The 9,865-nt window shown below is 43.3% G+C and overlaps 1 protein-coding gene across 1 annotated transcript; it reads left to right on the top strand.

The window, feature by feature from the left end:
• The first annotated feature begins 615 nt into the window (after positions 1 to 615).
• LOC110290702 (antigen-presenting glycoprotein CD1d2-like) lies at positions 616 to 5,840 on the top strand. Its single transcript, XM_085835786.1, has 6 exons — positions 616 to 771; positions 1,050 to 1,322; positions 1,605 to 1,883; positions 2,339 to 2,617; positions 3,222 to 3,318; positions 3,407 to 5,840. The coding sequence occupies exons 1-6, from the start codon at positions 711 to 713 to the stop codon at positions 3,426 to 3,428; spliced, it is 1,011 nt and encodes a 336-aa protein (XP_085691912.1). The 5' UTR covers positions 616 to 710; the 3' UTR covers positions 3,429 to 5,840.
• The last annotated feature ends 4,025 nt before the right edge of the window (positions 5,841 to 9,865 follow it).

The raw sequence follows: 9,865 nt of genomic DNA, 5'->3' as shown, positions 1-9,865 counted from the left end.
TCTTCTGGGTACATGCCCAGGAGAGGTATTGCTGGATCTTCTGGTAGTACTATGCCCAATTTTCTGAGGAACCTCCAGACTGACTTCCAGAGTGGTTGTACAAGCTTGCAATACCACCAGCAATGGAGGAGTGTTCCTCTTTCTCCACATCCTTGCCAGCATGTGCTGTCACCTGAATTTTTGATCTTAGCCATTCTGACTGGTGTGAGGTGGAATCTCAGGGTTGTTTTGATTTGCATTTCCCTGATGATTGCACATTTTTTAGGTGCTTCTCAGTCAGTCGGTATTCCTTAGTTGAGAATTCTTTGTTTAGCTCTGTACCCCATTTTTTAATGGGGTTATTTGATTTTTTTGGAGTCCAGATTCTTAAGTTCTTTGTGTCCCCTTGCATTTTTAATACCATTGAAATTGTAACACAAATACAACTTTGTCTTGCTTTCGATATTGAGACAGCAGTCTCAACCTCATTCTTTAGTATAACATAGAGAGGGGTGTTTTGTTGTTTTGTTTTGTTTTGTTTTTTAACAGAAAACCTCCAACGCTCAACTACCAGGGGGGTTGGCTTTGTCAAACAGTAATTTACCAATCTGAACGTCCTTCCGGGTTTGGCGGGCTCTGCGCCAAAAAACCCCCAGAGCCTTTGTGTACGGGGCAGGGAGAAGAGTAAAGCACAGAAGTCAGAGCCCAGGGCTGTGTAGCCCTCTGGCGCTATGCAGTACCTACCTTGCCTGTTGCTGTGGGCATTCCTACAGGTCTGGGGACAATCTGAAGGTGAGTGAGTAAAAGCGCACACAATCAACTAGAGAAGGGAGGGAGAGGCTGGCTAGAAGCGCTGTGCAATAGTGGGCGGGTGGAGGTGGGCTTCTCGGCTTGCAGCAACAAGTGGGAGGAACAGCATGTGGATCCAGTTCAGGGCAGAGCACAGTTCAGAACTACACTGAGCCTGCCTTTCCTTCCCCAAGCCCAGCTAAAGCTGAGCTTTTTCCTACTGCAGTCTGACCTCAGACTGAGCCCATTCGCTAAGTTCTTTCGTTTTCCTTTGATTCCAGTCCAGCAAAAGAATTACACCTTCCGCTGCCTGCAGATGTCTTCCTTTGCAAACAGAAGCTGGTCCCGCACAGACAGCGTGGTCTGGCTGGGGGATCTGCAGACTCACCGTTGGAGTAATGACTCAGCCACCATCAGCTTCACGAAGCCATGGTCCCAGGGCAAGTTGAGTAACCAGCAGTGGGAGACGTTGCAGCATATGTTTCAAGTCTATCGAGTCAGCTTTACCAGGGACATACAGGAATTAGTCAAAATGATATCACCTAAAGAAGACTGTGAGTGGAGGGATTGGAACCCTGAACCCAGTGGGCAGAGTGATCCAGACCCCAGCTGGATAACTGTGGGCATAGTGATGAGCTTCTCTTCTCTGTCCACCCTTATGGTTTTCACTTCTGTCTAAAAGTAACCCTTGTCCCTTCTAAAAATAGCCCGTTTCTGCTCTAGGACACCATGATCACTTCCCTCAATTGGCACCAAACTATAATCTTCATACCAATTCCTTTTTTCCAAACCCCTTAATCATGAACTCTTTGGTCTCTGGCCACTCCTCCTTACAGATCCCATTGAGATCCAGCTGTCTGCGGGCTGTGAAATGTACCCTGGGAATGCTTCGGAAAGCTTTTTACACGTAGCATTTCAAGGAAAATATGCCGTGAGATTCCGGGGAACGTCCTGGCAGACGGTCCCAGGGGCCCCATCTTCGTTAGACCTGCCCATCAAAGTGCTCAACGCTGATCAAGGGACAAGTACATCCGTGCAGATGCTCCTGAATGACACCTGGCCCCAGTTTGTCCGTGGTCTCCTAGAGGCAGGGAAGTCAGACCTAGAGAAGCAAGGTCAGCTGGCTATTTTCACCCTGACTCTCCACTTGGATCCATCTAGGTTTTCAGATCACTGTCAGCTGAAGAGGAAGGGCAAGGCCTAGGAAGAGATGATTAAGGCCTGTGGGGTTTATTCTCAGTGACAGCCACTCTTGGGTTCTCTAAATTGAGTTAAATCAACACTGGGGATGAAAACTGAGCCATGCCATATTTGAGGCAGGCTGTATCAGCTGAAATTCAGATTGTTCCAGAGTACAGAGGAGGGCTACAGGAGGCTCAGATCAGGGAGGGGGGTAGAAGTATCAGGGATGGTCTTCCTAACCAGAGGGAGACAAATGGATTAAACTAATAGGCAACTTCATCTCCAGAGGTAGGCCTGTGGGAAGCATGAACTTGATAGGAGACCTGGAGACCCTAATATAAAATTTCTTGCTTTAAAATTTTTTTTCTTATTCTCTTGATGAGTACAGAGAAGCCAGTGGCCTGGTTGTCCAGTGTCCCCAGCTCTGCACATGGCCATCTGCAGCTGGTGTGTCATGTCTCTGGCTTCTACCCAAAACCTGTGTGGGTGATGTGGATGCGGGGTGACCAGGAGCAACAGGGTACTCACAGAGGTGATTTCCTGCCAAATGCTGATGAGACATGGTATCTTCAAGCAACCCTGGATGTGGAGGCTGGAGAGGAAGCTGGCCTGGCCTGCAGGGTGAAGCACAGCAGCCTAGGAGGGCAGGATATCATCCTCTACTGGGGTAAGAAAGAACTGGAGCCTGGGTTGCCAGTGAGCAGAGGCAGCCATCAAACATGGAGTGAGAGTTGAACAAACTTAGATTCAGAAATGAAGCCCCTATTATAGAAGAGCTAGAAGGAAGGAATTCTAGATAAAAAAGAAACCCCAAAAGACTTGCGATAAGATGTTCTCTGTATAAGAAGAAAGAAGACCCAGAAACTAAAAAGATCCAGATGTCAGTGGCAAATAAAGAAGTATGGGAAGATCCATTCCCCAGTAGAGAGGACCCAAGGCATAGCTGCAGTATATTGGGTGTGTTCTGAGTGAGCACTGGACACTTTGCTGCCCCTACATCCACTTGTCACTTAGCTTTGAAGCAAGTGTTGTTATTTTGAGTTTATTATGAAGACGTTGATGCTAAGATAGGGTAACTACCCAGATTCACACAGAAAGGACTGGAGGTAGACAGAGTCACACCTGTTTGGGTAGCATGTAGCCAGATCCTGACAAGAAATGGTCAGTCTAATCTCATGAGAAATAAAAAGGATATACTTTAAATTAGAATGGGGAACCTGAAACAGGTACTGGTTTTCTGTTGAGAGATACATTGTATTCTTCCAAACCAGATGCCAGGCAAGCACCCGTGGGCTTGATCGTCTTCATAGTACTAATCATGCTAGTGGTGGTGGGTGCTGTAGTCTACTGTATCTGGAGAAGGAGAAGGTAAGTCTCCCTGTCCATGATCTCCTTCCCTCAGCATCCCTCCTTCATTCCTTCCTTTTCTCTCCTAATGGCCTCTCTCTTCTTCCAGCTCCTATCAAGACATCCCGTGACTCTTCCTTACACCTGCCTCTCCTGAAATTCAGACTTTCCAGGTTTTAGGACTTCAGTCCTGGTCTGCTCATGATCTGGGGATGAAAGAGAGGAATCCTGAAGAAGTGAAGAGCAACCAGTATGCTCTTTTTAAATTTAGGAGTATTACTTCCTAATTAAATTAAGATTAATTCAAATTACATGTATATGCAGAGTGAGGGGTGGTGGTGGTGTCTGTGCTCTTGAATACTAGTGATCTTAAAAGTAGGAGAGCCTGTGGTTCCCCTGCAGCTGGAGTTATAGCCCAAGCAGCCTGATATGCACTATAGGAACCAACTCCAGTGCTCTGCAAGGCCAGTGTGTGGTCTAAGCCACTGAATCATCTCTCCAGACCCTCTTAAGAAAAGTATCTACTACAGTGAAAAAAAATAAAAACTATAAGTATAAGATTTTATTGTTTTATTAAATCTTGGATTCTGAGGCTGGAAAGCAACTATTTTGGACAAAATTCCTAAAATAATATCTCATTTACTTTGTGGTTACTTGTCTTTTAAGAATAAAATAAAGAGTGAACTTGTTTTGGGGAACATTAAAAACAGAAAAATTAACACAACATATTGGTGACACATTATGTGCCATGATGAAATCTCAATAGCCACTTTGCTTCCCTACTATATAGTTTTTTGGATGGGCAGTTAAAGAATTTCATGAGGTCCTCTATTTGGGTTTAATTTAAAAGAAAAGGAAAAGAACATTAACTTCCAATACAGTAATGGAGTGGACTGGTATTACCTTGAGATTTGTAAAGAAGATGGTTTGTCCATAAATGAAGTAAAGACTAAAAGCTTAACTAACATATCTATTTAGAGCTAAAACTATAGAAAATGTTCATATACTTTTCAGATAATTTTTGAAAACTACCAATAGGTAGCAATTTGAGGATATAGTTTTTTAAGATGGTGACTCGTGAATAAATTATGGGCGATGTCAGTACTGGTGAGGATGTGGAGAAAGAGGAACACTCTTTCATTGCTTGTGGGATTGCAAACTGGTACAACCACTTTGGAAATCAATCTGGCGGTTCCTCAGACAATTGGAAATAGTTCTATCTGAAGACCCAGCTATATCACTCCTGGGCATATAACCAAAAGATGCTCCTATATATCATAAAGAATGTTCATAGCAGCCTTAATTGTAATAGTCAGAAGCTGGAAACAACCCAGAAGTCCCTTCATGGAAGAATGGATACAGAAAATGTGGTACACAAGGACATCATGAATTTTACAGACATATGGATGGAAACAGAAAATGTCATCCTGAGTTAGGTAACCCAGACCCAAAAGGACATACATGGTATGTACTCACTGATAAGTGGATATTAGCCAAAAAGTTCAGAATACCCATGCTATAACTCACAGACCATATGAAGTTTAACAAGAAGGAAGACCCAAGTGTGGATGCTTCAATCCCACTTAGAAAGGGGAACAAAATAATCACAGGAGGCAAAGGGAGGGTGGGACCTGGATGGGAGAGGGGTAGGAGAGGTAAAAAAAATAAAGGTGGGCATGATAAGGTATCAGGGGAGAAAAGCCCAGAAGACCAAGAGAATGAATAGAAATATGCAGCAGTGTGGGGTGGGGAGTGGAGGGGCACTAGAAAGTCCCAGACACCAGGGATGTGAGGGGGGTCCCAGGACCCAGTGAAGATGACCTTAGCTGAAATGTCCAACAGTGAAGAGATAGAACCTGAAGAGATCACCTCCAATAGATAGACATGGTCCCTAGTTGAGGCATGGGGATGCCCACTCATCTCAAAAATTTTAACCCAGAATTGTTCCTGTCTAAAGGAAATGCAGGGACAAAAATATGGAGCAGACTCTGAAAGAAAGGCCACCCAGAGACCACCCCACTTTGGGATCCATCCCAGGCATAGACACCAAACCTTGACACTATTGCTGATGGCAAGATGTACTTGCAGACAAGGAGTCTAGCATGACTGTTCTCTGACTGAGACAGATGCAGACACTACAGCCAACCATTGGACTGAGCCTGGGACCTCAACGGAAGAGTTAGGGGAAGGACTGAAGGAGCTGAAGGGGATTGCAACCCCATAGAAAGAACAACAGTGTCAACTAATTGGATGCTTCAGAGCTCCCAGGGATTAAGCTACCAACCAAAGACCATACATGGGCTGATTCTTGCCCCTCCCCACATATGTAGCAGAGGACTGTCTTGTCTGGCCTCAGTGGGAGGGGATGCACTTGGTCCTGTGGAGGCTTGATGAGCCAGAGAAAGGGGACACTAGAGAGGTGAGGTGGGGGGTTGGGGGGGTGGAAGAGCACCCTTTTAGAGATGAAGGAGAGGGAAGATGGGGTGAGGGGCTCATGGTGGGGGGACCAGGAAGCAGGACAACATTTGAAATGTAAATAAATAAAATAATTAATAAAAAATATTCACTTGAGCTAAACAAGTTAGACTAACATGTTCCAAAAACTTACTTGCTAAATCAAATGAACTGTCAATTTTCAAAGTATTTTAAAATAAAATGTATATTGCATATTATATCAATATCATATACTTTCTTTTATATCACAAATAACTTAATCCAGCCAAACAAGAGTAAAGACCATTATTCAAGTTTTATTTTCTGTTAGGTATGGCTATCTATCCGAAGCAGGGTTTGAAATAATAGCATTGACCACAGGAGAGGGTAGGGTTCATATAGCGTCCTAAAACTGTAAGACTCTGGGGTTTTCATGGGCTGAGGGATTTCTAGAGGAGTTTTAGTTACAAAGGAACTTGACTGAACATTCCAAAATTATTTGGAAGAACATCTTATCAGAGTGCATGTCAGGGTATAGGATATAGAACATGTCAAATTCTAGAAGACAGGCCAAGATCTGGTCAAATCTAAGTTTTACAGAAAACAAAAATGAACTTATTTTGACCTCCTAATAAGATGTCTTCTAATCTTAAGATGGAGTCAGGCTGGTTCATCAATACTGTTTTTTAAAAAGAACCCAGAACTTTTGCTATGCTGTAATCTCAAAAGATCTTTCAATAAAGAAAGCAACAGGCTGGGCCTTAATATTCCTAATATTTCAGCACGGTTTAGTATTCAGGTGCAATATCTTCTCTTCTTAGTGGGGTTTTTGTTTGTTTGGTATTTTTCTGTTTTATTTATTTTTTTGTTAATGTATGAGGAGAAACATAAGATATAAGAAAAAGTTTCATTTTAAAGAACAGAAGATTTAATATCATAGAGACAAATTTTCTTCACAAGCTTTTAGAAAATTGTCACTAGTGAAAATTAATAACATATTATACTTTTATAAAACTATCATGTAAATGGATTTAAATGAGATGAACTAGTATGTAATAGCTAGCATTTTCAGTTGTTCTTAATCAGTTCACCTATTACGTGCTGTAAATTAAAAGAAAAAAGGGAGCCCAGAAGCTTTCTATTTGAAGGTGTGTGTGTGTGTGTGTGTGTGTGTGTGTGTGTGAAGGGTGAATAGGGCAAAGGGCATCCCCCCTCTAACATCAGTGAAAGCACAGAAAGGCCTTCAACCCACGAATAGGAAACATTCTCTGAAAACCTACTGAACACACCTGCACTGAGCACACCTGCACTGAGCACACCTGCATTGAACAAATCTGCACTGAACACACCTGCACTGAACACACCTGCACTGAGCACACCTGCACTGAACACACCTGCACTGAGCACACCTGCACTGAGCACACCTGCACTGAGCACACCTGCACTGAACACACCTGCAGTAAGCACACCTGCACTGAACAAACTTGCTTTACACGCACTGACACTCCAGTAGAGAGATGTGCATTCATTACCACAAGAAAACAGAGACCCAAATATAGCTGTCTCTTGTGAGACGATGCCGGGGCCTAGCAAACACAGGAGTGGATGTTCACAGTCAGCTATTGGATGTATCACAGGGCTCCCAATGGAGAAGCTAGAGAAAGTACCCAAGGAGCTAAAGGGATCTGCAACCCTATTGTTGGAACAACATGATGTACTAACCAGAACCCCGGAGCTCTTGTCTCTAGCTGCATATGTATCGAAAGATGGCCTAGTCGGCCATCAATGGAAAGAGAGGCCCATTGGACTTGCAAACTTTATATGCCCCAATATAGGGGAATGCCAGGGCCAAAAGAATGGGAATGGGTGGGTAGGGAAGTGGGGGGCGCTATGGGGGACTTTTGGGATAGCATTGGAAATGTAATTGAGGAAAATATGTAATAAAAATATTAAAAATCAAAAAAAAAATCAGTAAAGAGAAAAAAAAAAAAAAAGAAAACAGAGGTTTTCTTTGCTGCTACACTTTTCTCATTCTTGACTTTCAGTTTCCAATTGCAGCATGACCAGTCTGAGGCTAGCCTCAGGCCTCCTTCTGTCCTACCTTCCCTGTCTCTTTTTTTTTTTTTCTAATTCATTTGTTGTCACAAATAAATGATGCTGAAGCAAGCAGATGCCTCCCATAAAATCCAGTTACCTTGGGCCAGCAAAAGATTTCATAGGGTACAGGACCCTGCCACCAAGCCTCATCAGAGTTTGACTCATGGGACCCACATGGCAAAAGGAGGGAACCTACTCCTGCAGGTTATCTTTTGACCTCTACAGGGGTTCAGTAGGGCACATACATGCACACACATGTAAATTGTTGTGGTTAAGACCTGGTTCTTCCTCACATTCCCACGCTCCCAGAAATAAGACTCAGACTCAAAACATATTTACAAATACCTTGGCCATGAAGCTAGGCTCTTCTCTGACTAGAATCATGAACTTAAGATAACACATTTATTTTAACCTACATTCTGCCACATGGCTAGTTACTTGTGATCAGGTCCCATGTATCTGTCTCCTCATAGCTTCCCAGGACAGATTTCCTGCCTGTTCTATTCCAGAATTCTTTTCCTTCTCGGATGCCCTACCTCCCACTTCCTGCCACGGGCTTTTTAATTGACAGGTGATGCATCCATACAATACACAAGATATTCTTGCTATAGCTAATCTTGGTTGTCACCTTGAATACACCTAGAATAAACTAAAAGCCAGACATCAGCCACAAAGCTGGCACCTGTGAGGGGGTTTCTAGATTGGATTATTTGAGGTAGGAAGACCCACTCTAACTAGGGGCCATATCTGCTTGCTCTTACCCTTACTGATTGTTTAAGTTAGGGTTTCTATTGTTGCAGCAAAAGACTATGAACAAAAGTTGCAGAGGAAAGGGTTGACTTGGTTTATGCTTCCACATCACTGTTCATCATTGAGGGAGTCAGGGTAAGAGCTCAAACAGGGCAGGAGCCTGGAGGCAGGTGCTGATGAGGGCCATAGAGGGATGATGCTTACTGACTTGCTCAGCCTGCTTTCTTACAGAACCCAGGACCACCAGTCCAGGGATGGCACCACCCACAATAGGCTGTTTCTTCCCCACACCCCAGTCAATCACTAATTTAGAAAACGTTCTATAGGTTTGATTACAGCCTGATCTTATGAAGGCATTTTTAATTTGAAGCTTCTCAGAGGACATGATCTTATGTCAAGTTGACATAAGCCTAGCCAGCACACTGGCAAATTCATCCAGCTTGTTTCTGAGGCATTCCTTTGCTCATTTTAGAACCTACATTTTTGGGATTCCAAACACAGCTTAAAGACCGGCAGCTCTTTAGGAACCCTCTAGGACTCTAGCACCAGATTGGAACTGCTGAGACATCTAGTCTCATGGACTGAACAATTACCAGATTCTTGACCTTTCCATCAGGAGACACCCATTGTTGGCCTACCCAGACCACAGCCTATAAACAACTAATAAATCTGACTTTAATATGTATTCTACCAGATCTATTCTTTTAGAGAAACCTGACTGATACAGATGACTCTGTGTGATGCTGGCACATGCCTTTAATGCCAGTACTCAGGAGGTGGAGGCAAAGAGTTCTGAGTTCAAGGCCAACCTGACCCACAGAATGAAAGAGCCAAGACTACATAGAAAAACCCTGTCTTAAAAAATAAAACAAACTGCAACCAAACCAACCAAGCAAACAAAACCCCAAAAGCTAACTAGTAACTAGTACATACTATTTTATAATCTGAAAGAAAAGTTAAATAGCTCTTCCCTGCCTGGGTAGGTGTGGTGCTTGGCCCAGGGAGTGGCACTATTAGGAGGTGTGGCCTTGGACGAAGTGTGCCACTGTGGGTGTGGCTTTGAGACCCTCCTCCTAGCTCCCTGTGAGACAGTCTTCTGGTTTCCTTCAGAACAAGATATTCCTTCTTCAGCACCTTGGGGTCCATACCAGATACAAATTATAGCAGTGTTTGAGAGAAACAATCCAAGGAGAGTAGGGTTGTTTTTTTTTTTTTTTAAACCAAATAGATATATACTGCGACTTCTCATTTTAAAACACTGTTACACCAAGTAAAACCTCGGGATACA

This window comes from Mus caroli, unplaced genomic scaffold, assembly GCF_978045245.1.
Source record: "Mus caroli unplaced genomic scaffold, Mus_caroli_1 scaffold_3, whole genome shotgun sequence".
Lineage (NCBI taxonomy): Eukaryota > Metazoa > Chordata > Mammalia > Rodentia > Muridae > Mus > Mus caroli.
The sequence above is the reverse complement of the archived record's forward strand: the minus strand, read 5'-3'. Positions and strand labels throughout refer to the sequence as shown.

Coding starts and splice junctions, on each gene's coding strand:
- LOC110290702 (XM_085835786.1), top strand. CDS start 711: ATGCAGTACCTACCTTGCCTGTTGCTGTGGGCATTCCTACAGGTCTGG. Junction 772..1,049: donor GGTCTGGGGACAATCTGAAG/GTGAGTGAGTAA, acceptor CTTTGATTCCAG/TCCAGCAAAAGAATTACACC. Junction 2,618..3,221: donor GGATATCATCCTCTACTGGG/GTAAGAAAGAAC, acceptor CTTCCAAACCAG/ATGCCAGGCAAGCACCCGTG.